The sequence below is a fragment of the Anser brachyrhynchus genome, assembly GCF_964034855.1.
Source record: "Anser brachyrhynchus genome assembly, chromosome: 27".
In the NCBI taxonomy this organism is placed as follows: Eukaryota; Metazoa; Chordata; class Aves; order Anseriformes; family Anatidae; genus Anser; species Anser brachyrhynchus.
The window spans coordinates 848,000-872,651 of record NC_137720.1 but is presented as its reverse complement, the minus strand read 5'-3'; the positions used below and the strand labels follow the sequence as shown (position 1 = coordinate 872,651).

The 24,652-nt window shown below is 49.9% G+C and overlaps 3 protein-coding genes across 7 annotated transcripts in view; 2 read left to right on the top strand and 1 right to left on the bottom strand.

Moving 5' to 3' along the window:
* The window catches only part of ST7L (suppression of tumorigenicity 7 like), a 35,529-nt gene extending 17,803 nt beyond the window's left edge, over positions 1 to 17,726 (bottom strand). The window contains exons 1-8 of one of the 5 annotated variants that reach the window (XM_080569397.1): positions 17,577 to 17,726; positions 17,329 to 17,443; positions 16,703 to 16,760; positions 4,551 to 4,820; positions 2,962 to 3,044; positions 2,154 to 2,313; positions 1,561 to 1,615; positions 774 to 889 (exon numbers count right to left, since the gene is read on the bottom strand). In XM_080569397.1, the coding sequence (XP_080425523.1) occupies positions 774 to 889; positions 1,561 to 1,615; positions 2,154 to 2,313; positions 2,962 to 3,044; positions 4,551 to 4,560 (424 nt within the window). In that variant the 5' untranslated portion in view covers positions 4,561 to 4,820; positions 16,703 to 16,760; positions 17,329 to 17,443; positions 17,577 to 17,726. Of the gene's footprint in view, positions 1 to 773; positions 890 to 1,560; positions 1,616 to 2,153; positions 2,314 to 2,961; positions 3,045 to 3,337; positions 3,568 to 4,550; positions 4,821 to 16,702; positions 16,761 to 17,328 lie in introns of those variants that run through there. The other 4 variants (XM_080569395.1, XM_080569396.1, XM_080569394.1 and 1 more) reach the window with 4 other exon arrangements.
* Positions 3,862 to 15,881, top strand: CAPZA1 (capping actin protein of muscle Z-line subunit alpha 1). The gene is made up of 10 exons (XM_080569423.1): positions 3,862 to 3,933; positions 8,769 to 8,832; positions 9,079 to 9,130; positions 9,952 to 10,015; positions 11,311 to 11,517; positions 11,932 to 12,011; positions 12,448 to 12,526; positions 13,007 to 13,078; positions 13,697 to 13,759; positions 14,337 to 15,881. Exons 1-10 carry the CDS (start codon positions 3,895 to 3,897, stop codon positions 14,475 to 14,477), a joined length of 861 nt encoding a protein of 286 aa, XP_080425549.1. The 5' UTR covers positions 3,862 to 3,894; the 3' UTR covers positions 14,478 to 15,881.
* A 219-nt stretch (positions 17,727 to 17,945) lies between the features above and the next one.
* MOV10 (Mov10 RNA helicase) lies at positions 17,946 to 24,553 on the top strand. Its single transcript, XM_080569380.1, is given in 24 exon segments — positions 17,946 to 18,200; positions 18,990 to 19,086; positions 19,233 to 19,363; positions 19,455 to 19,693; positions 19,774 to 20,014; positions 20,255 to 20,377; positions 20,493 to 20,646; positions 20,756 to 20,910; positions 21,055 to 21,231; positions 21,330 to 21,477; positions 21,564 to 21,725; positions 21,817 to 21,951; positions 21,953 to 22,061; positions 22,064 to 22,099; positions 22,102 to 22,203; positions 22,293 to 22,412; positions 22,490 to 22,592; positions 22,819 to 22,942; positions 23,021 to 23,212; positions 23,292 to 23,366; positions 23,477 to 23,602; positions 23,747 to 23,835; positions 23,924 to 24,045; positions 24,119 to 24,553. Coding segments are annotated over 23 exon segments (3,087 nt in total). The 5' UTR covers positions 17,946 to 18,066; the 3' UTR covers positions 24,039 to 24,045; positions 24,119 to 24,553.
* Positions 24,554 to 24,652: the final 99 nt, after the last annotated feature.

Below are 24,652 nucleotides of genomic sequence, written 5' to 3'. Positions count from 1 at the left end.
AACTGGAAGCCAGTTTCTAGCAAAAAACACTCAACTTACTTATAGCTACCATTTTCAGTGCAGAACTAACAGCTTTCACACTAAATAACAGTTCTGAAATAAGTCCAAAACCTTACGTTCATGGAATTACATATCTGGCCTATCTCAAAGTATGATAAGAAAATTGAGGAATCTATACATGTTTCTTTTGGAACAAAACCTTCTGCTGTCCAGCAGGAACACCATGGAAAAATGTTTGAGTTTTCTTTTGGAAACAAAATATTAGTCTTGGCTTAGTAAGCGAGACAATACACTCCATTTGTGAAACAAAAACACATCATTCATATCAAACATGTCACAACTAGCTGACAAGTAATGCTTCCGGAACTTGACAAATTGGTAATAGCTAACACCTAGTCTGACAATAACCAGGTAGAGAGCATATTCTGCACTAAACATTTGGAATACAATGACAAAATAATGGAGACTGCACTATTCATTATTACAGTTCAAATGAGACCACTTCATTGGTTTTTGAGGATACAGTCCAGGTTGTTAATTATTTAAAAAGCGTGAGATCTTTAAATATGTCAGGATCCTGATAGTCTTAGTAGATAAAGCACAAAGTAAAAAACATCTTTTCTCTAACACCACCTATTAAAGCTCCTAGATAGTAGAGAAAAGCTATTTCAGAAAATATTTGACATGACAGCTTGTACTACCTTGAAGCGTATTAAATATATCCACTCTACATATTCCAACTGTTATGTACCTTATGCATATGACACTGGTACCTGTATCTGAAGGCCGAAGGGCATCTGTATCACACGTGAAAAAGTTCTGATGATCTTGAGCAGACAAATTCATGTCATAGTATGTAAGGGGCTCCTTCCCAGTCACCCACGTGTATCTTCAATGGGAGAAATTTCAGTAAGATGCGTTGCTAGGAAATAGTAACGCTGATGCAAAAAAGGATATCTGATGTGCTTAACTACAACCTAGTGCAGATTTTATTATTGTTATTATTAATAAAAGCCTGGAGTTACTAATCAGAAGTTTTCAAGTACTCCTGTTCCATAATCTTAACAGTTTGCCAGCAGGCTTCCTGCAGAAGGAAAGTCTTTCTGAGGCTGAAGTCCTAATCAGCTTGAAAAACAGCTTCCTATGAAGCAGCTTTTTCTACAAAATAACACTAGGAGACTTAAATACAGTTGTATCTGTTTAATAAGAGAGATTTAAGATTCTGAATCTGTCTCAGCCTCTGAATAAAACTGTAACAGCTGTAAGATCATGACTTTCATAGAGTTTTTGCAAGAAGATGAAAATAATTCCGGGAATACTTTTCTCCTACTTTACTCTCAAATAAATGATGATGTTTACAATAATATTTGCATTCTTAACATTGAAACTGCCAAAGCTTGGAGAGGTGCCTTTTAAACATAGGATTGGCATCAATCACCCCTATAATCTCACAGGTTTCAGCTGTCTCCCAATATTACTAGTACAAGCCCTGCAAAGAAGTCATGTGTATGCTCCCAATTAATTTTAAAAACATGCAATGGAAAGTAAGATAGTTAATACCTGCTATACTCTGCCCCTCTGAAAAGATTAAGAGGATTTCGCCACACCTTGCACTCTGAAAAGAAAGTACTTACTGAGTTAAGAGCAGAAATATTACCACCTTGATTTAAAATGCAGTAATGCAAATGCAATCTTACTTTAAAAAGCAGTTTTTATCTTAGATTTATTTGACCTGAGCACAATCATACAATCTTTATCATCTCCCTGAATTTCTCCTATCACTTGAATATTTTTGCTCCCCACCATTGTTGTGGTACAAAAGCACATGTGGGAAAGATTAAACACTGCCATTTACATTCAAGCAATTTTACCTTGCACATGTTTAGAATAGCTAATATCTAGTGTTACTTAAACAGTTTTAGCTGAACGTGTAACATATTTTCTAGATGATGTTTTTAATAATGAATGTTTTAGATCAAAGATACATTATCACTTGATTTCTTTTATCATATTAATAAAATGCATCGTAAGGCATAGGCCTTTCCCCAATTACTACAAGCACTAATGCTTAGTCAAAGCCATTTAAAACTCAACTCATTTGAGCCAGTCGCCTGCAAGCTTAATGAAAACTGTTGGGACACATTAACAATCACCTGGCATATTCTGCCTGTTTGTCTCATTCTCTCCAACTGAGAACGCTGCTGGTGCTGGAGGGCTATTTTCCACACCTCCAATGAGGGGCCTCAGATGACTCACAGATACCTGCTCGATGAAAGATGTGCCATATTTTCGGAAATGCCACCACTCAAATACCTGTTATGGGAGAAAAAAGCATCAGAAATTTCTTTAGGCAACACCCTTCCAACATAAACATCAGAGATGAAAAGTAAATTGCACAGAGCAAGGACATCCCCTTGCAAATTATTACAGGCAGGACCTATCTACATACAAATTAATACTAATTATCTGTTTCGGGCCTGTCTTGTCATGTGGAATTACCCCCGTAACATAGAAGAGATTGGAAAAAAAGTAAATTTTAGTCTAATCACGTTACTCTCCCCCCACGTTGTTAGGATAACTTCTAAGCCCTTTCAGAAAGTGCCTCGATCTTATACACTAAAGTGTGCTGTACAGGGAAATTGCACATGCATGCACAACATGGATATAGCTTTTTCACTTTACAAAATTAATCCCAAATAATAAAGCACAGAATGGACAGTTAAAACAAGCCTGAGTTCCTTAAAACAGATTCAAGTTATTTTCCCCAGATTCACCTAAACGTACAAGACACATAGGAAAAGAGTACTGATTATACATCGGAAAAGATACTCGGTAACAAGCTCCTTCCTAGTACAAAGGCACCCTCTAGAGTCTGATAAAAGTCTGTTGCATTTACCCTTAATGAAAGAATCTTAGAGGTGCTAAATTTGTTAAAGGAGAGGAGAACAGTGGACTACTTACAAATATCAGGCCAGATATGAAAGATGAGGTCACTGTAAGGGCAAAGTAGAATTTTGGAGTCAAAGTGCTTAAGAACACAGTCACTGTTAAGAAACACAAAAAACAAAGACTTAATGAGCAGAACTGAAACACACAAAGAGCTTTTTATTAAACACTGCGTGAAACACTACGCCGACATAACACACAGCACAGCCCGCGTAACTTCACAGGTTACGTCACTTTATCAGAAAACCCCTTCAGTCTGCTACTGTCCTTCCGTAACTGTGACAGCCGACTGGGTTCCACGTGACCCCCTCCCCCCCCCCAAAAAAATCGGTGTAAATTCTTAACGGGGCCGGGCAGGGCCCCCCCCGGGCAGGGCCCCCCCGCCTCTCACCGGCGGCCAGCCCGTCCCGGAGCCGCAGCGGCACCCGCAGCACGGCGTAACACAGCCCGAGCCCGGCGGCCACGGCCAGGAGCCCGCGGGCCCAGGGCGCCGCCGCCGCCGCCCGCCGCCGCAGCTGCTCCCAGCGCCGCAGCGCCGCGGCAGCCCCGGGGCACGGCGGCCCCCGCCCGCTGCCCGTCCCGCTCCCGCTCCCGGTCCCGCTGCCGTCCGCCATGGCCGCCGCCGGGGGACGCCGGGAGAGGGGCGGGGCGGGGCGGGGTCCGCCCTCGGGGCTCGGCGGTCACCAGCCGGGACCCCCCGCGCCTCGCGGCCCCGCTCCGGCGGCGGGCGGAGACCGCGGGCGGAGACCCCGCGCCCCGCCAGCCCCGGGCCGGCCCTCACCGCCTGCCCCCCCCCCCCAACAAGGCCCGTCCCGCCCGCCCCTAAGATGGCCGCCCCGCGACGTCTGCCCGCAGCCAAGATGGCGCCGGCCGCGCTTCCTGCCCGGCGCCCAGCCTCAGCGCCCGGCATGCTCCGCGCGGCGCCGGGCCGGGCCCAGAGGTGCCGAGATGGCGGACCTGGAGGAGCGGGTGTCGGACGACGAGAAGGTGGGGGGGCTGCGCCGGGCCGGGCCGGGCCGCAACGGGACCGGGGGGAGGCCGGGGGGCGCCGCAGCGGGGCGGGGGCCGCAGCCCCGGTGCCGCCGTGACAGGGCGGCGCAGGCCGCCCGCCCCTGAGCGTGGCGCCCTCACGGCGGGGCTGCGCCGCTCAAGGGGGTCCCGAGCGGGGCGTGTGTAAGGGGGGGGGGGAACGGGACGGGTCGTGCCTCCCGCTCCTGGCGGCGCACGGGCAGCCCCGAGCTGCCACAAAGGACGGGGCAGCCTCCTCCGAAGCGGGGAGCACCGACGGGCGGTAGCTGAAGGCAGAGCTGCCGCCTTCCCTTCCCTGCGCCGTGCAGATGGGCTCGTTTCGTTTCTTAAAATCCTGCGGGGCGTCGAGGCTTGGGGATCTTCAAAGATCTGGGAGTTTGGAGCCGGCTTTAATTTCTCTCTTAAACTGCCGCTTTCAGTTTCATTATGGCGACATTCGTTGTGACAGAGAACCTCAGAGGTCCCCTTACCCGTTAACGTTTTAGACCATTGTTTGAAATAAGTATTCCAGAGCAGAACGTGTAGTCATCAGTACACTATTGAAATCTATCCGATATAGTATAAAAATCTTTAACCTGTTGGCATTTGGCTGAAATTTCATTTGAACTGCTGCAATGGAAACCATCGCTTCATTGCGCCTTCTTTCAAAGCACTTTCGGGGAAGACGCATCCTGCAGGAGGCCCTTTAGGACTATGTGTGTCCAGATATTTTATTTGTCAAACTAGCTGGGATTTCACTTGAAATTGGGCCCTGTGTTCTGCTTCATGACCTGGCTCAGGCAACCTGGCATCAATTTAAAGTAGCTCCATGCCTGGCACAGGTAGAAAGCGAGGTTGTGAGGATTCTGAAAAAGAAACATGCAGTAAAGATTCATTATAGTATCCATTTTATAACCACTCAGGAAACAACAAAGAAAATCAAACAAAAGAGCAATAAAGTTAATTCCTCCCCTCACACCTCTCACCCCTATAAACCTCACTGCTTTATTCTCTGTAGGTGCATTTTAGGAAAGCTAGGGGTTCATTAGTTTAAACCTTACTGCGGTGTGTCCTGTTGTCTGTTTTCTGCTGCCATTTTACCAGTTTAAACTAGTAGTTGAGCAGCTTCCCTGTCAGCTACTTTCCCCATTTTAGAAAAAGGAAGTTAGTTTTGCTAGCTTACTGCAGAGCTACCTGAAATGGTAATGATGGCCAGGAAGTAGGTCAGTTTACAGAAAGTCTTTTTGTGCTTCTGCAAACGAACATCCTGTCGCTGTGCTGACACCGCTTTGAAACAAATCAACTCTAAAAATGACAAGTAACAGCAACTCAAATGCTTGACATTTAGGATTAAGTGCTTCACAGTCTGCTTCCTGCACTCCAGTCCTGATTTCAGTAGTTTGATTTAAGTACTTTATATTTTATTGCTTCACAGGAGAGTCGGTGCACAGGATGCTCTAAAAGAGTGAACAGTTTTCACGTGCAGTGGTTGCTGTTTGTTCATGGCTGGTTCTGTGAGGACATTTGATCGAAAGGCAGAGCCCCCTTTGTGTTCTGCTCATCCTTTGAGGTGGAAGGCTAAAACTCCTGCAATATTTTTTTGTTCTCATGCTCCCTTCCCCAAGGATATGTCTATCAGAAACTATCAACCTAAAAGTCAACCTGTTAAAGCCCCTGTCCCTTTTATGAAGGTTCCACGTACAGCACAATTCTGCAGCCACATCATTGTTGCTTTAGTGCATAGTGTCATTTTTTATGGCTTTTAGGGGCCTTGGTTTTCCATATGTTGATTTAAACACCTCATAAAAAGTAATCTGTTCATCTGGAGAGTTAATTCGCAGTGCATGGTCTAGTCCAGTCCTCCCCCGAAATGGATCTTGGCATGGAGTGGGTATCTGTAAATGCTTTAGCGCAGTCTGATACGCCTCTATTAATGCTTACATTTGCACTTTCTCAGAAAAGCACATGGTATAATGTCAAGTCTTTCAGGGCTGTCTCTCAGTGAAGTCCACAGAGGATAGAAAGCAAAAGCATCCTTCTTAATTACTGCTGTTAACTTCATCACCATCTGAGCTTTCAATAGTGAAATCTAAAAAGGTTATGTAACCAATAAGTCCTAACTCCAGTCCTTTAAATCGTGAAAATTCTCACACAATAAGTAGTACATTTTTAGGATTGCTGTATGCTTACCAACCTTATCTAAAAGCAGATAATCAGGAGAAAATGGCTTTACGTTTTGTATATTTCCACATGAACTACACAAGTCACTGACAAGTTGAAAAAATTCAGTACATTTTTTTTTCCACTCATACTGCAGAATTATTTCAGGCATAAAGAACATGCTGTGTTGTTTGTTGTTTGTTTTTTTAAATATATGCTAATTTGGAAATCGATCTATTTTTATCTGAAGCTCTGCCCAGTAAGGACAGAGTTGTTACTTGATACTGCTGGAATAAGGCAATATACCCTTTGTTTGGACAGGTGTGTATTTCCTTTCATGGCTTACTTTAAATCATCACAATCATCATAAGTGATACAACTTTTTCTAATTAAAAACGTGGAAGACTTGAAGCAGCATTTTTTTTCCAGCTGTGGCAGTAATTCAGATGAAATAGTTGAATATATACATAAATCTTTGTTTTACTGCTCAAATGGAAAGTAGGAAAGTAATCAGAGTTTTAGCAAATGTTCTGTAGTCATCTTCAATAAGCATCTAGTTGAGCAAGAAGGCCTCTTACACAGCCTTGTTAGCTGTGCTTGGAAGAAAAATGACATTTTTATCCTTCTAAGGTAAAGATCCAGTTTTGTGACATTTCCTGTTTCAAGTCTTGTCCAAGAAGATTTTATTCCCTTCTGTCTTGTAAAAACCATTAAAGATTTGGTTATAAAAACAAACTCTTACCAGTTTCAACGGAATCAAACAAAGGCCACCTAAACCCTAATAATCCAAGACAAGTATATTGGATTTCAGAATACAATGAAGGCTTTTCTTTTTTTTAAAGAAAAATTTAAAAAACTTTACTTTTGCTTTTACAGCTTCAAAGTTTACAGATAGTCAGGTATTTTCCTGCCAGCTGGACTTTTCACTTACTGATTGTATCAATTCCAATTCCAGATGCCTTAATTCTTTCACTAGTGACAGCTCATGGCTAGACTATGGTACAGTTTCCAATAAAATGCTATTTCAAGATAAGGGAAGGAGTAACATGCCAAAGAAGAAGGGTACCAAGTAATCCTCAAGAGAACACATGCCAGAAATGCTGGCACACTACAGGGAGTAGTTCTCAGTTCTTTTTCTTACCCAGAGACTCCAAACAGGCAGTAGCTCTTGAAGAAAGTACAGCATGGCTTTGATAAAAAGAAACCAGCATGTTCTGAAAGAAAGCCCTGGCCAGTTCCAAATTCAGCACGTTTTTGATAAGCCAGCGTGCGTTTTAACAAGCTTTCCACTGTTTCCTAATAGGTTTAAGGTCTAAAAGTTTGAGTATGTCCACTCGATGTTTTTGCACAGGACACATGATGCAGATGAAGAGCAGGTCCCTAAAAAGGGGCCTACAAGAAAGCAGGAGAGGGGCTCTGCCGGGGAGTGTGGTGATAGGACAGGGAGTAACGGTTTCAGACTAAAAGAGGGTAGGTTCAGATTAGGATATTAGGAAGAAATTCTTCACTCAGAGCGTGGTGAGGCACTGGAACGGGTTGCCCAGAGAAGTTGTAGACCCCCCCCCCCATCTCTGGAAGTGCTCAAGGCCAGGTTGGATGGGGCTTTGAGGAACCTGGTCTGGTGGGAGATGTCCCTGCCCAGGGCAGGGTGGAATTAGATGGTCTCTAAGGTCCCTTCCAACCCAAAGCATTCTATGGTTCTGTTTCTATAATCAATATACATACAGACATGCTTAAACACAACACTGCAAGGCTTGGAGAGGTACTTAAGGATGTAGCAAGAACAGGGTTGGTTTACCTTTCCTAGCCTTGTATTCCCAAGGTTTATAATACTGCACTTGCCTTTGGAGAGGGATTCCACCTGCAAAGTTTCTTTATGGTTGCTAACAGCTAGGCTGTAGCTTGTGCTCTCTGCAGTACAAGAATACTTCAGATGAGCCAAAGGATCCTGCACTGGGTGTTTGTTGTACCACAGGAGATATTTAGAATGACAGAATAAACAGATCCACATAGAATCCAATGGCAGTTGATGTAATTGGTTTACTGCTCAGTTTATAGAGGGATCAACCTCTCATCCTCCACCCATTGTTTGCTGTGAGTCAGTGGCATCTCCTTCAGCCAGCTGTAAGCAGCAAACGCGTTGCATCACAGGGAGTCAACAAGTCTTGCAGTGTGTCAGACACACCTTAGCGGTGTGATCATGCTGTAGGTTGCCATCTAGTTAAAGCATCAGTTTTACTGCAGTGGTTTCTTATTCTTTATATGTGTTGGCATTTAGGTTCCTGATTACTAGCAAAGACCAGGAAAAAATGTTTAGAAACGTCACCAAGAGTGGGCAGCCAGCATTTATATTCTTTAAAAAAAAAATAAAAAGACACAGCTATGAAGGTTGAATAGTTCCCATTCTAACAGGTGCCCACGTGGAGTTTGGTGTTCTTGCTGAGTACATTTGGGGTTTCTTTGCACTGAAAAAAAATGGCTAGGCTTATGAGAATGATGATTTCTACTTGGAAGAGACATCTAGATTTCTCCCTAAACATGGGGCTTGTTATTACTGTCAGATTTGGGTTTGTTGGTGAATTGCTTCAGTGTAGGTTGCAGTATGTATGAATTAACGATCTTTTGTCTTTAATTACTTCTCTGCATCATTGTAGGTGCGTATAGCTGCAAAATTCATCACTCATGCACCCCCTGGAGAATTCAATGAAGTATTCAATGGTAAGTAAATGAAGAAAAACGATCAGTAGCATTTTCTTCACATTTCATCTATGAGAGTCTATGGTTATGTCATGATATGTTGTTTTTAAGGTCAGGTAGAAGTAAGGGAAAAGCATGCACTCATTCTGTGACTACTTATGCTTGATGAAATGATTTTAATCATTCATGTTTTTGTACAGTTGAAAATGAAATAAAGAAACATTTGATCAAAACCAATAACCTATCTGAACAACCTTTTTTCTCCAGATGTCCGGTTACTGCTCAACAATGACAATCTTCTCAGGGAAGGAGCAGCACAGTAAGTATTAATGTTTCAGACATAAAATGTGTGCTTCTCTATGGTGATTGAGTTACAACCATGATTCTGTGACAAAGCAAGCCATTTGTTCTATTGAGAGCAGTCTGCTGTAGTTCGTTATCCCCCAACAAAATATATAACAAAAGGCATGGCTGATTCTTTTTAAAAGGCTTAAATTGGAATTTGTGGTGTAGAGGCCATATGAAACTGACAGGAAGGCAATCTGCCAAAAAGCGTAATTCTGCAGCAGCAGGAATGTCTGATCTTGTTGAAGCATGGTTTGTTAAGCAAGTGAAGCCTGAAATACTGAGTAGTCCTTAGCAAGAGCTTAAACTGCCCTCAAAAAATACTTTCAGAATATCTTGTTTACTTGTGCAGTCTCATCAGGTGTCTCAAGGTTATGCATACAAGCCTTTTGATGCTAAGGTTTTACCTTGAGCTGTGAGATCAGTGAGCAGGTCTTGACAGAAGAAAATTTGCTGTAAATATTAGTCTACTCATATTTGTTTACCTTACTGCTAAATTTTAGCTGGTGTGTTCCTGTTTTGCATTGGCTTGCTCATTATCCCTCAGGCTGCCTGCTGTTCTGCTTTTGAACTCTGTACTTTCATGGTCATCACTAAATAAATCTGACTTTAGACCGGGTGTTTTTGTAGCTATCATCAATAAAAGGTATTGAAAAATCCTTTAAGAGTGCTAGTGTGTATTATTTGCAAGTTTAAGTTGAAATTTTCTGTAGTATAAATCACACCACGTACTTATCCCTGAGTGAAAATAAATGTGAATGTACAGCTAAAGTTCATGCTCTTAATTCTTAACAGTGCATTTGCACAGTACAACATGGATCAGTTCACTCCTGTGAAGATAGAAGGGTATGATGACCAGGTAAGGGAAAGCTTTACACTGAATGTTTGTATTACTGCACTATGCAGAAGGAATAAATGTGTTGTTTCATCAATATCTTTACGATTTTCGTGCTACCTGCAAATCATCTTTCCTCCTTCCACTAGATCATCCTCATGTTACCAAGTTTTTGTTCTTGTATGAGAGGCATAGGTGAAATGTTCCCTTAAAGCATTGTCTGTTACTACCTGGTAACTAATTCATTGCTAAGTAGAGCCCCACACCCCACACCAAAGTCACTGCAATTCCAGTTCAAGTATAATTGATTAAAGATTGTTACTACATGCTCACAGTTCCTACTGTGATTCAGTAGTGGATTCTTAGTAGTATTTATGCTAGGGTCTGCATTTTAATCCATCCCCAGTTACCTAAAAAAAAATCATTGTATCTTAGAATATATCAGTGTAATATTGCCCAATCCATGTCAGCAAAGCTTTTCCCTTTTATAGTGCTTCTTATAAAAAGACTAGGGAACATTGTCTTTTCTAGAATGGCCCAAGCTTTTAGTTTTAACATCTCGATGCCTACACACTGAAGTAGGACTTTTTACAGGATTATTTTTTTTTTGAGAGCAAGAAGTAAGTACTACAGAAGATAGAAAGCTGGCTTGACCATCTGTTCTATTCTGAGCCAAGTACTGACCTAGCTTTCCTGGTGTCCCAGATATGTTCATGGGAGGCAGATATTTTAAGAGGGCTGTCCATAGAAATAGCTTTGACAAGAGGAAGCTACTGTACAACCTGCAAAGTGAGCCAATGTTTGGGAAACCAGAGAAATGGGATGAATAAGACAAAGGAGAAAGAAGTTACTGTGCTGCTTTGCTGTCTGTTTACTTTAGTTTGTATGCATCAGAAGTAGCCACATCTACCTCCCCTCCTCAGCTGGAAAGAGATCTAGTACAACATGGAACATGACAATAAACAGTCAATTCCAGAGAAAAATTCTTAGTTTCTTTCAGATATGGGGAAGAAAAACAAAATTTTAAAAACAAGACCACTTGTTTGTATTGTAAGGTGCCCAACTTTAAGCTAAGTGTATGTGTTACTGTAATACAGTCATTTCTGGGACAGAAGACTAGTGCAATATTAACTGCAAAGAGCAGACAGCTCACAGCCTCACCACAACTGCTCTTAGTTGAAATTATTACTGAAAATCCATGTTTCTTTGTGATTTTGTAGTTTAATGACCATCCATTGAGATATGGATAACTATTCAAATAGACAAAACACATTTATAGCAGCATAAGAATGTATTAATTTCAATTTCTTATTTTACAGGTGTTAATCACAGAACATGGTGATCTGGGCAACGGCAGATTTTTAGACCCAAGAAACAAAATCTCTTTTAAGTTTGATCATTTAAGGAAAGAAGCAAGTGATCCCCAGCCTGAAGACACAGAATCAGCTTTAAAACAATGGAGAGATGCCTGCGACAATGCATTGAGAGCTTATGTGAAAGATCATTACCCAAATGGCTTCTGTACTGTTGAGTATCCGTCTTGTTTTGTTGAAAATTCTTAGCTCGGTGTCACTCAGTACTTTGAGTGGACTTGCTGCTAAGCAGTGTTGTTTGAATTCTCCATCCTCACTAGTGTTTTCGCTAACTTTAGAACAACAAATTTCAAAAAGGGTGCAAATATCTTGGTATGCACATAGTGGTAGAGATTTATTAGACCACCTTTTTCATATTTATGACTGCCAAACACCTTTACACCTGCCATTAAGGAAACGGAGGCATTATTTGCACGATTGCAGGTGGAGGTGCTGGACAATGTAACTAGTGGTTAACATTCCCAATGGGATACCACAATGCGAAACCTCCACAGTGCCACCAAGAACAGAAATTGCAAGTGGTTTTCTTCAGCTCTTGTGCCATTTTAACTCTTTTTCTGAATGCAGGTTTATGGTAAATCTATAGATGGACAGCAGACAATTATTGCCTGTATTGAGAGCCACCAGTTCCAGCCCAAAAATTTCTGGTAAGGCTACTTAAACAGTGCATTTTCTTCCTTTACTAGTCCTCAAACAAACCCTTCCTCTATCTCTACTGGGGGTCTGAAGGGCAAGTAGCCTTGGGCTTCCCCAGGAGCTCTGATTCTCATCCTTTAGTCTATTTTCCTTGCAAGCCCTTTGGCACTTCCCTAAAGCTTTCAGTGAGGCTCAGTGACCTACCTAGAGAAAAATATATTAGCAGAGCTGAATAAACACCCCCTTATGTATTCCAAAGCATGAGTATATTGGAGCCAGCCTGTAATGAAGCTGCACTGTGGCAAGCTGGGCTTCAGAAATGGAATTCAGTGGCATATAAGGCACTTCAATACTGATCACAAGATAGCAGGAATAAATTGCTCATTAATGTGGCTCTTTTTTGTTAGCACTTACTGGAAATAGTTTACATGCTTTGATTGTTCTTAGGAACGGTCGTTGGAGATCAGAATGGAAGTTTACCATCACACCACCAACAGCTCAGGTGGCTGCAGTGCTCAAGATCCAGGTGAGCTGCATTGTCTGGAAATAACAGGAGAGGCTGCTTGCCTTACACTAATGCATGTGACTCAAAACGAGATGCTGAAATACAGCAGAGATGTCCTTCTGGAGTCAAGATACTATTAAGCTAACAATTCAGGAAATTAATTCTTAAAACTTCAGTGTTTTGGCCATTGCTTACAACCTGGCCTGTGGCTTATTATATAGCATTACCCTATATGCCTCCAAGTCTGCTTGACTTTGTACGGCTAAAACCTATTCTGTGAATTCTTTTATAATTGCTCTTATTTCAACTCTAGGCGTTTACTTCATTAACATAATCTTGAACAGTCTTGACAAAGAATGAAACCTTCCTGCTTTTAGTCTCCACGTAAGCAGAGAAGACTGGCACAACAAAGCTGTTGTGCCATTCTGGTAGCATTTGGGGGCTCTAGGGATTACAAAACGAGTGTTAATGATAACCTGCATTTTGTCTGTCTTTGTTTAGGTTCATTATTATGAAGATGGTAATGTTCAACTGGTTAGTCATAAAGATATCCAGGACTCTGTACAGGTTTCAGTAAGTATGCCAAAATAATTTTTAATGATAAAGCACCTATTTTGTTTCTTGAATATCTCATAAATTATACCCTTGTATGACTACATTCCATTGACTTTAATGTAATTTTAGAGTGCCTAGTCAGTGTAGTTGTAGTGTTTATTGTTGCATGGAAAACCCAGATTCTTAATTGCTTAAAAGAAGTCTATTTAAAAAGTGCAATCTCCATTGAACAGCTTATCTTATGAGTGTCAGTTAAAGATGGCAGAATACGCCCTTCTATATACATCCTAGAGAATTGAGACATAAAAGCAGTATACTAAAGGAAAATAAGTAGTCCTGTAGTACAGTAGAGGGAGCAATCGTCATAAAATCCCTAATCTGTACCATGAAGGCCTACTTCCCTTTTGCTCACTAGGGTGCAGTCCTGTTTCAGTTTGGAACACAAGCTTAAGCTAGTATCTTGAACTCCACGGAGATGTGTAGTGAGTGGAAGGAACCCAGCTACAAATAGCAGCTGCCACCTCACATTATCCATTTCATCTATACTGTCTGTTATTTGAGAAATCCATTGCATTAGAAATCCATTGCATATAAGTTATTTTTGAACATATAAATATCTGTTTTTCCCCTTTGTAGAGTGATGTCCAGACAGCTAAGGAATTTATTAAGATAATAGAAAACGCAGAAAATGAGTATCAGGTAAGATCAGTAGTTAAATAAATGCAATTGAATCATATCAATTTCCATTTACAGTTAAAGGAAGTACAAAAAATTGACCTCTAATTCTGTTTCTGACTTACCGTGACTGTTATCTGTTCTTATCTGTTACTAAGAATTACTTTGAAAAGGACATTAGTATTTGTTGACAGAATCTAGTTGTAAAACTATGTGTAATTAAAATAACTATACAGCAAAATTGATTATTAAAGGGTTACAAACGATGCCTGGAACAAGCATGGAAGGGGAGTGGACAAGTCTAATAGTTTTCCTGACAGGTAAAAATAGTGAAAAGGAAATGCATGAAAGCTTTTTATGTTATCCCAGCCTGTGTGCAAGAAGCAGATGTGATACAGATAGTTCAGAAACACCTGTGAGTGTAGCAATGTCTCCTTAGGAGAATTTCATAGAATCCCTTTGCTTGCACACACACTGGTGACAGCATTACCTAGTCAGTAGCATGCCTTCCCCTTGTAGAAAGGGTTTTGTGGCTTAAACAGAGTCTCTTTTCCAGAGTATCTTTTTACTACTATAACTGAGTCTACTTTTGCCATTGCAGACAGCAATCAGCGAGAACTACCAGACTATGTCAGACACCACTTTCAAAGCCTTACGCCGGCAGCTACCTGTCACCCGCACCAAGATAGACTGGAACAAAATCCTCAGCTACAAGATTGGCAAAGAAATGCAGAATGCTTAATGTGGAAATAAGGAGATTTATGAAACGTTTGTGTGCAAAAAACAAATGTGGTCCTATGCCAAGTAGATGGTTCCTAAACCAGTGCAGCATTTTTCTAGGGCTTTCGAAGTTAACAGGTTTTCTAGCCTCAGAGAAAACTGTGGAACAAATAGCGTTGTCTTTGTGTTTTGTGTTTCCTGCCGCATAAACTTCCTATTGTGACTGCATATACTGATAGGTTGTTTTAATTAAACCACATTCATGGTTCAGAAGCATAGCTGTTTTCAATCACTAATTGTACTGGTTGGAAAACTTCCTAGCTGGAAAAGCCCTACTATAAATACAGCTGAGGGTGCAGAGCATTTCCTTCACCTGTATACAGCACTCCAGGTACTCCAGTAAGTTTGTCAAATCTGCCAACAGCTCAAGGCGCTATGCTGCAAGATATAGTAATGCAAGAGACAGTAAGTGCTCCTATGTATCCTTACTACTGACCTCCACAAAGCAAACAGCCTGTAGGCTTAGATTTTACTATACAAAATGAGTTTACAAAATCCATTACGGAAATCCCTACAAAGCCAGCTCTTCCAGGGTCTCTTTTTAATCTGAAGATTTGAGCCACGTTCTCTGAAAGTGAACGTTTTTGCTCTTCTTTCCCTCATGTATGTACGGTTATCGGACATCTGCATTTTTACAGGCTGCAAGCGTCTGTGTTGGATCACTGCTGATCCATGTAGACTGGATGAAGATTAAAATGCAAATGTCTACAGAATAATAGGTGTGTTGCGCTTTAATGCTTTGTGGCAGGTTCATAGAATTTGTATCACAGGTGTATGGATGGATAGTGTACAAAATAAATAAACTTGCACCAAAGTGAGAGAAATAACCTTTCCATTTTGTCTCTATTGTGGCCAGTTTCTTGTCATACTTAATGGGAGAATCTGGAATTAATCACTTCATTGCTCTTTAACTGCTTGCTCTATGTTACTTTGTTTTTCTGTAAAAATCAAAAATAGCGGTCCTATCAGTTTCTCTTAAGGGGAGGTTGAAGAGGCACGTGTGTGCTTTCCTCAATTTAAACTTGGAAAGTTGATTCATTGCAAAATGAAACCCCTTTGGTTAATTCACTTTTCTTTGTTTACACTTGGTTATCACTGGGCCTTTTTGCAGGTTCTGTTTTTTAAACTGGTTAGTGTCTTCCTATTTTTTAGTACACAAAGAAAGGGGTTGAGAAGATAGGGATGTAACTGCCTGTGCATTTTGCTTGAGGTTTTGCACAGTAATGCCACAAAATAAGTGTCTACCCTTTGTGAGAAATTTTGTCAAAATAAAATATATTTGTATTTGCTGTTGAGACTGACCTTTCATCCTACAGGCATCCTCTGTATAGTCTAGTAGAAATACACGGGTCTTTGTTTTAAAGCCATTTGTGTCTGTTCTTTCCTGGTCTCACTTCTGTTAATGCCTGGTGAAGGCAGAAGTGCAGGTGGCAAGCTGAAAGCAGCGATGGGGGTGTTTGCAAACCTTCAGGTGCTCACATCCTAGTATGCAGACCTGGGAACTGGGGGTCTAAGACCTTTTAGGTTGAAAGAAAAATAATCATACTGCTCTAATGAAACACTTCACCTTCGTAAAACATAAGTGTTTTTTTGCTAATCACCTGGGTCTTGTTGTAACACCTACTAGCCTCTTACACTCCACTTTTGAAACTCATTGCTGGATACATGCATATATAACATACGGGGAATAGTACAGTTGGAAGGGATCTTCAGAGATCATCTAGTCCATACATCCTATGTCACTTGCATTGGACAAAGCAAGACTGCCTTAGTGCTAGGAGCTTTTGTCCTCTGCTCAGTTTGCATGCAGCTGTGCTAAGAGCTACTCAAGGACAGCACTTCTATCACCAGCATTTGTAGCAACTGTTTCCTCCCTGCAGCTTGGAGGAGATGAAAGGTGTGGATAAGTGCTTAAGGTGCTGTGGTCTGTGGCCCCATCCAGGCAAGCACTGCAGGAATTCCAGCAATGCAAAGCTGGGGGTTGGGGGGGGCTGAGATAAGGCTGTGCACTCAGCAGAGCTTTTATCTACCAGCACAGCCTGTCTCAAGGCTAGTCGTTTACTGATCCTAGTTTGTTAAATTGTAAGTTCACCCCCACTCATTCCAGTGTTAAGACAATTTTTATCTCTCTGCCCTTCTCAAACTTCAGCTAGCCAACTTCGAGGGCCAACTCATTCCCCCACCTACCTCCTCACCCTTCTCCGCAGCAGACTCAGCCGTCCCCATCTCAGCTACCTCCCAGCTCCTTGGAGAAACAAAATTCAGCACTGCAACTCACTGTGACCGAGCCGCCAAGCAATTGTCAGCAGTGACACACTCTAATCTTTAAAGCTGTTAGCTGTTCTCTGCTCAGGCCCAGAGGTTTCAGATGAGCCCAAGGCTAGCTAGAGACTGACTCCTCCGGGCTCACTGTTCAAGCGTACACCAGTCAGGGCCTGATCCCAGGCCGGGCACAGCGAGCAGGCACTGCAGCTCGACCGAGCCAGGGCAGCTGAGCGCAGCGCAGCACGGAGCATCCCTGCCAGCCCCAGGGCTACCTTGCAGCCCCCCAAGGAAAGAGCTTTCCTAGCTATTTGTGATCTCAAAGCTTAAAGTTCCAGGATTCTGCCAGCAAAAAGTGACAAAAGGGCTTACGAGCAACTTCTCCAAGTGACGTCCATGTTTTTGAAGCCTCAGCGCCCTCCCACAGCCTGTGTGGGAGCCCTACCCCATCACACTCCAGCAGCCGCCTCCGCAGCGTGCCATATCAGCAGCAGTGCTTGAGTCAGAAAGCCACTCGCCCAGACCTAAGGAGGTGAAAATAGCAGACTTACCCCGGCGTCCTTTGGCCACAGACAGCACGAGCAGCACCGCGAGCAGTCCCAAGGCCTGAGCTGTTTTACCAAAGCAAGCCAAAGATCCCCATCCTTAACTAGGCAGGCTGGAGAGCTACAGCACGAGAAATCAGAGGCAGAGCCAAACATAGAACCCAGCCAGCGCTGCTGCTGCCCTATTTATAGAGCAGCCGCGGGAGCCCTGGGAGCTCTCACCCCCCATCATTGGCTCGAGCAGTGCCACACACCTGGGCTCCGGCTGCTCCTGCCCTGGGAGCCCTGACAGCGGCACCGGCTGCCACCCCCCCTGCCCGCCGGGGCATCCGCACCGCTGGGAGCGGCCGGCCCGGACCCGGCAGCGCCGCTCCCCGGCCCCTGCCCCCGGTCCCGGCGTCTGCGGCGGGGGCCGAGCCCCGCGGCCCCCCCCCCCCCCCGCTCCCGCTGCGGCCCCGGGGCCCGGCGGGGGATGCGGGGCCCGCGGTGCGGCCCCGGAGTCGGGGCCGGGGTCGGGGTCGGGTCAGGGCCCGGGGGGCGGCGGAGCGGCCCCGGGCGGGGGCAGCGCCCCCACGGCCCGGCCCCGGCCCCAGCCCCGGCCCCGGCCCCGGCCCCGGGCGGGCGGGCCCGCGAGGCGCTCGGCCCCTTTCGCTTTCGTTTCTCCCCGCGGAGCCAGCCCCCGCCCGGCACGTCCCGGCTCGGCACGGCACGTCCCGGCTCGGCACGGCTCGGCTCGGCTCGGCCATGCCGCGGTTCAGCGTGGCGGAGGCGAAGCGGTGCGGGGAGCAGTTCGTGCAGTTCCTGCGGGACACGGGCCGGGAGCAGGAGAGCCGCCGGGACGCGCTGCGCACCATCTACGGCGGCGAGTTCCGCGCCAGGTGAGCAGCGGGGCCCCCCGGGGGCTCGCCTCGTCCCCCCCGCCCCGGGCCGGACGGAGCCCCGAGCGCCACCGAGCCCCCGGGGGGGACGCTCCCGGAGCCAGAAAGCCCAAAGCGCCGGGGCCCGGCTCCGGGAGCAACCGGGGCGGCTCTGCCGGGCGGCCGCTCCCCCCGGGCACGGCAGGGGCCGCTCCGGACACCGGCCCCGTGCCCCCGCGCCCCTCAGCCGTGCCGGGACGATCCCGGCCGCAGGGACCCCCAGCAGCCCCCCCCGAGCGCGGCCGGGGCACCGCCGCCCGCACGCCCCCTCCTCGCCCGCTGGCCCCGGTCCCGCCGGCCCCGGGGCGACGTCCCCGCCGTTACCCAGCGGCACAGCCGGGCCCGGCCGGGGCTCAGCTGGAGGCGCGCTGCGCTGCGGGAGGAGCTGCGGGGGGCACCGCAGCCTGGGAGCCCCCCCCCGGCCACGTAGGTGCCCCCTGGGCAGCCCCGGCTGCCGAGGATCTGGGGACGGGGCCGCCCGTGCACCGACAGGGACGGCGGGGGCCAGGAAGCGGTGGCGTGGCACAGCACGGTGCTGCTGGAGCAGCCTGCAGGGATGGAGGATTTGCTACGTTTGTGGGGCCGGTGGAAAAGCCCCGGTCCTTTTCCCTTTCCCTCTGTCCCCCAGAGCAGAGAGAATGTCTGGGGTGAGGGGCCCGGCTTCACCCCCTTCCTCCCCGCACCTCCCAGCTCCCCAGTGCCCAGCCTTTATCCCCCCCACTGGAAACCTTCTCTCTCTTTTATGTGCAGGACTGACACAAAGATGCCCAGTTTCTCTTGCATCTTGTATGCCCTGAGGGTGACCCACCAGGCTCAGGTGCACGGCGAGTCTGTGCACTTCAAGAAGGTGAGGGAGGGCCTGGGCTGGGGCCGTGCAGCAGCTCCCGCAGCCCTAGGGACAGGCTCTGCAGGAGCCCCCAGCCCCCAGCAGGACCCGGGCACGCACTGAGGGCCTGTGCCCGGCGCCACGCTGATGCTCGCTGCTCCTCGCAGGGGAAGAAGCGATTGGAGGTGGCAGACCAGTACCGCAGACCCAGAATGAATGTAAAGACATCTGCACCCGCTGCCTCAGGCCAGCAGCCCAGCTCCGGTCCGCAAGTGCCACTGAGCCGTGCCAAGAAGTGGTAGGACCCCCGGCACCCTGCCCGTGGCTGCCCAGGGGGACCTGGGTACCCCTGCCCCAGCCAGGGAAGCCTGACTCCACTCTTCCCATAGGGCCGAGTTCATCCGTGGGAAGCACGGGGTAGAGATCGTCTCAGAACATGACCGGGCCAACGGGCAAATCCGCTTCGATGTGACACGTGGCCAGCCCCGGACGGTCACCGTCCAGGTGAAGAACCAGGGCGCGGAGGCCGTGACGCTGCGTCGCTGCCAGCCTCTCCGCCGCGTGCGGGAGTTCTCCTTCCTGGACGAGCAAGGGGCGACGCAGGGCCAGCCCCTGCTGCTGCATCCAGGTACAGCCCCAGCCCCTGCTCGGTGCACGGCCCCGGGAGGGGATGCAGGACGCCGGCCCCCAGCTCTCCCCTCCTCGCAGGTGGCACGTACCCCATCCAGGTGCGGTGCCTGACCAAGTACAATGGGTTCTTCCGTGCCGTGGTGGTGTTCGAGTTCACCAAGGAGCCGGGCGAGTCCTTCAGTATCGGGCGCTCCGTTGCTGCCATCGCTCAGAGCCAGCTGGCCAAGGAGCTGGGGCCCTCGTCATCCTTTGAGCCTTACCAGGCCAACCTCCAGCGCCCCGTCACGGTCATCACCGAGGAGGGTGTGCCCCCCAGCAGGTACGTGGTGGGGCTGCCTGCTGCCATCCCACACGGTGGGCCCTGGCTCTTCCCCTGGCTGGGGCAAGGCTCAGCTCATAGGGACCCGGCTTTCCAGCACCTGGGCTGTCTGTGATGGTGTTTCATCCCCAGGCGGTAGCTGGGGACAGCGCTGGTGACTTGCCAGGGCCATGGGTGGTCACAGCCCTGGGAAGAACCCAGCCTGGCTGTCCCCACAGCACCGCTCTCTCCTCCACCCAGCTCCCTGAAAAACGAGCTGGAGAAAGAAATCCCACTGAGCACCTACCAGTACCCGAAGAGCCTCAAGGAGACAATCAAGCTCGGACCCAAAACCGACCCTGCCTCCAGCTGGGTTAAGATGCAGTGAGTGCTGATGGGCAGGGACAATGCCTCCCCGGACTGCGCATGTCCCCTCTGCTGCCCCTGCGTCCTACGGGGCCACGTGGGGCACGGTGACATCCCCTGCGCTGGCCCTCAGGTCACTGCTGGAGGCACCGCTGCAGGCTGGGAACTACCAGCAGAAGTTCCAGCTGCTGCTGCACCTGGAGGAGATCCAGATGGAGGTGGACATCCGCCGCTACGACATGCAGGAGGTGACCATGGTGCAGGACAGGGAGCTGCTGGTCCTTGACGTGAGTAGGGAGAGCTGCTGCGGCAGGAGGGGTCCGCCCGGCCGGGCAGCCCCAGGGGCTCGGGGTGGCCCTGGCAGCACGCTGGCATCACGCCGGCCATTTGGTGCAGGTGCCTGGCGTGGCTGAGAACCGCCCGTCCGTGCTGAGGGGCGACCACCTCTTCGTCAGCCTGAGCAGCGAGCGGGACAGCTCCCCGCTCATCCAGTACAAGGGCTACGTGCACGACGTGGAGCTGGAGAAGGTCAGGCTGGGCTTCTCCTCCAAGTGAGTGGTGTCCGTTCCCAGCTGGGCTGGAAGGGCCCCGGCAGCCCCGCTCGGTGCCAAAGGCCGGGCGTGGGTGGGGAAGGGCAGGGGAGGGAGGCCGTGGGGCAGCATCCCCTGCGCCCAACTCACACCGCTCCTTCCCAGGCTAATGAAGAAGTTTGTGAATCAGCTGAAGTTCGACGTGACCTTCACCTTCAGCCGCCTGCCGCTGCAGGTCCAGCACCGGGCTGCAGCCCTGTCCATGCAGCATGGCTTGGCCAGCCTCCTCTTCCCCTCTGCCTCCTGCAACAAGTCTCTCTTCACAGGCACCTACCAGCCCCGGTGAGTCCCTGTGCCTGGGGCCAGCTGCCCCGTGGGGACAGGACGGGACGGGACGGGGGGGGACAGGGACCCAGCACGCTCAGCCTCGGCCTCCACAGCTGGTTCGACTGCAAGCTGCAGGCAAATGAGGAGCAGTGCAGAGCCGTGACACATATCGTGATGGGGATGTCCAGGCCGGCCCCATACCTCATCTTTGGGCCTCCTGGGACTGGCAAGACAGTCACCCTGGTGGAAGCCATCAAGCAGGTGAGCAGCCAGGGCCCAGGACCAGCTCACGGCATCGCTGCCAGCACTGTGGGGCTCAGCGCCTTCACCCCCTCCTCCCCATCTAGGTGTGGGCATGCTTCAAGGACGCCAGGATCTTGGCCTGTGCCCCTTCCAACAGCGCCGCTGACCTGCTGTGCCAGCGCCTCATCACGGACATCGCCCCCCGCTACATCTACAGGATCATGGCCAGCTCCAGGAGCTACCGGGAGGTGCCTGCAGAAATCAGGGTAGGTCCGTGCCCCTCTGCCCAGCACCCTCGTGGCATGGCCGGGCTGGCGGCCCCAAGGGAGGGGGCTCCCATCTAACACCCTGTTCCAGCCCTGCTGTAACTGGGACGACGAGCAGAACTGCTACGTGTACCCCAGCAAGGAGTTCCTGGGGCGCTACCGGATCATCATCACCACGCTGGTGACAGCGGGAAGGTCAGAGTTGCCACGACCGACCCCGGGGGCTGCCTCGTGCCTGGGCCGTGAGGGGCTTTCCTGCTGGGGTGCAACAGGGAAGGATGCGGGAGAGCGGGGCAGCCCCGGGGAGGGTGATGGCGAGGGGAGGAAGGCTGGCCAGGCAGGCAGAACCACTCACGCAGCCTCACGCTGCCTTTCCCCAGGCTGGCATCGGCCAACTTTCCCCCAGGGTATTTCTCCCACGTCTTCATTGATGAGTGTGGCCATGCGGTAGAGCCGGAGAGCGTGGTCGCTATCGCTGGTGAGTGGCTCCCGGGTCAGCATCACTGCCCCTGGGCTCCCCCCCCCGCTTCCCCACCCCGCAGCCAGCGTTGAGCTCCCTCTGCCCAGGCCTCCTGACTGCCATGGACCAGGAGACCAACCCCAACGGGGGCCAGCTGGTGCTGGCAGGAGACCCCCAGCAGCTGGGTCCCGTCCTGAGGTCGCCACTGGCCACGCAGCACGGCTTGGGTGAGCAAGGGCAGGGGTGGGAGCGATGCCGGTGCCCGAGCGGCACGGCGGGGAGCCACGGGTCTGGCTGTGCGCAGGCACCTCGCTGCTGGAGAGGCTGATGCTGCACAACGTGCTGTACGAGAAGTCAAGCGATGGCTACAACCCGCAGTTCGTCACCAAACTGCTCTGGAACTACAGGTGAGGACAGGGCGAGCGTGGGGCTGGGACGGGGCTGTCGCAGCGCACAGCTCTGTGCAGGATGCGTGCGTGCGCCCCGCGCTCCAGCTCCCCTTCCCATGGGTGCCCCTGAGCCTCGCGGTGCCCCAGCCTGTGCAGGAGATGGGGCAAACCCCTGGCCCTGGCCACACAGTGCCTGGGGAGAGCATTAGGGCCACCCCCTGCACGCTTGTTCCACCTCTCCCAGGTCCCACGAGGCCATCCTCAGGATCCCCAATGAGCTCTTCTACGACAGCGAGCTGAAGGCCTGTGAGGGTGACGAGTTTGATATTCGCAACTTCTACTGTGCCTGGGAGGAGCTTCCAAAAAAAGTGAGGGGGCACCAGGGCAGGGGCTGGGAGGAGCCCCCGAGCTGCAGCCCAGCTGACCCCAACTCTCTGCGCCCCCAGGGCTTCCCCATCATCTTCCACGGGGTCTGCGGGGAAGACCAGAGAGAAGCCAAGAGCCCTTCTTTCTTCAATACGGCTGAGATCGAAATCCTGGTCCAATACCTCAAGAAGCTGCTGCAGAGCCAGGGCAAGCGGGGCTGCCCCACCATCTCGCCCAAGGAGATCGGCATCATCTCTCCCTACAGGAAGCAGGTGAGGGGCAGGCAGCAGCGGGGGGCGGTGCAGCCCCCCCCCCAAGTGCTGCTGCAGTGTGACACGCGCCTCCCTGCAGGTGGAGAAAATCCAGAAAGCCATCACCGTCCACGACGCCGTCCTGAAGGCGCTGCCGGACATCAGGAAGCTGAAGGTACAGAGGGGCCCAGCCCCCCCCAAGTGCAGCTCAGCCTGGGGGGGCCCCGTGTGTGGCTGGGGGAGGCAGCATCGCCCCAGCAGCTGCTCACCCCTCACCTGCCCCAGGTGGGCTCCGTGGAGGAGTTCCAGGGCCAGGAGCGCCGTGTCATCCTCATCTCCACCGTGCGCAGCTGCAGTGAGTACTTCCAACTCGACCAGACCTTCAAGCTGGGCTTCCTCAAGAACCCCAAGGTATGGCGCTCCCCGAGCAGCCCCCTCGGCTCCCCGCTGCCTGCGGCCAGGCGGAGCTGCTGCAGGTGCAGGACGTGGCCCTGGAGCCCGGTACGGGGAGGTGCTGCTGCAGGGTGAAGCCCTCGCTCTTGTTCCCTTGTCCAGAGACTCAACGTGGCCATCACCAGGGCCAAGGCTCTGTTAATAGTGGTGGGCAACCCGGCTGTCCTCAGCAAGGACCCCCACTGGCACAGGTGAGCCTCGCCCGGCTGCCCCCTGCCACCGCTGCTCAGGGCCGGGGCAGGGCGCGTGGCCGTGCTCACCCCTTGCTGTGCCCACCAGGTTCCTCAGGTACTGCAAGGAGGAGGGCGGCTACACAGGTTACCCCTACGAGGAGGAGACCCCCGAGGAGGACAGCCTCGCGGCCCACCTCAACTCTCTGCACCTCAGCACTTAGCAGCCAGGTAACCCCGGGCTCCGCGCGGGCCCTCCTTCAGGAGCTGCCCCACGCTCCTGACCCGTGGGTCTTCCCCGCAGGAAACCCCCCTCAGCAGGAACAGCCCCGCGGAGCTCCAGCAACCCTGACCTCACCCCTGGCTGCAGCAGCCTCCTCCTCCCCCCGCACCGTGTCCCCTGGCACCCCGTGGGTACCCCCCGGCCACCCCACGCATCCCTGCGGAGCCGAGCGCTGGGCCAGAGCCCAGGCTGTGCGCTGGGGACGGGGCCTGCCCGGGGTCCCTGTGGCAGGGGAGAGGTGACTGTGGCTGCCAGCCGCGAGCCTGACCCAGACCACAGGGCAGAGACCCCCCCCCCCCCAGCAGCGTGGGACCATGGACCAATTTTGTTTTAATCAGTTTTTGATACAGCCAAAGAAAACCAATTGCCTTTGACTGCTCTCACCTGGCCCCCAAGCTGGGTGGTGTGCAGACACACACATCTTTCTTTCCCCGAATAAACATTTAGAGAAAACAGTTAGAGTGTTGGTGTCGAGTCCTGGGGCCTGCCTGGGGGGGCACAAGGGGCACGGACCGGGGCCAGTAAGGACAGCCCGAAGGAAGCCATGGAAGCAGC

Excerpts from the sequence above, each read along its gene's own strand:
- CAPZA1 (XM_080569423.1), top strand. The coding sequence starts at position 3,895 with ATGGCGGACCTGGAGGAGCGGGTGTCGGACGACGAGAAG. Across the intron at positions 8,833-9,078 it reads ATTCAATGAAGTATTCAATG|ATGTCCGGTTACTGCTCAAC; the intron begins GTAAGTAAATGA and ends TTTTTTCTCCAG. Across the intron at positions 9,131-9,951 it reads CTCAGGGAAGGAGCAGCACA|TGCATTTGCACAGTACAACA; the intron begins GTAAGTATTAAT and ends AATTCTTAACAG.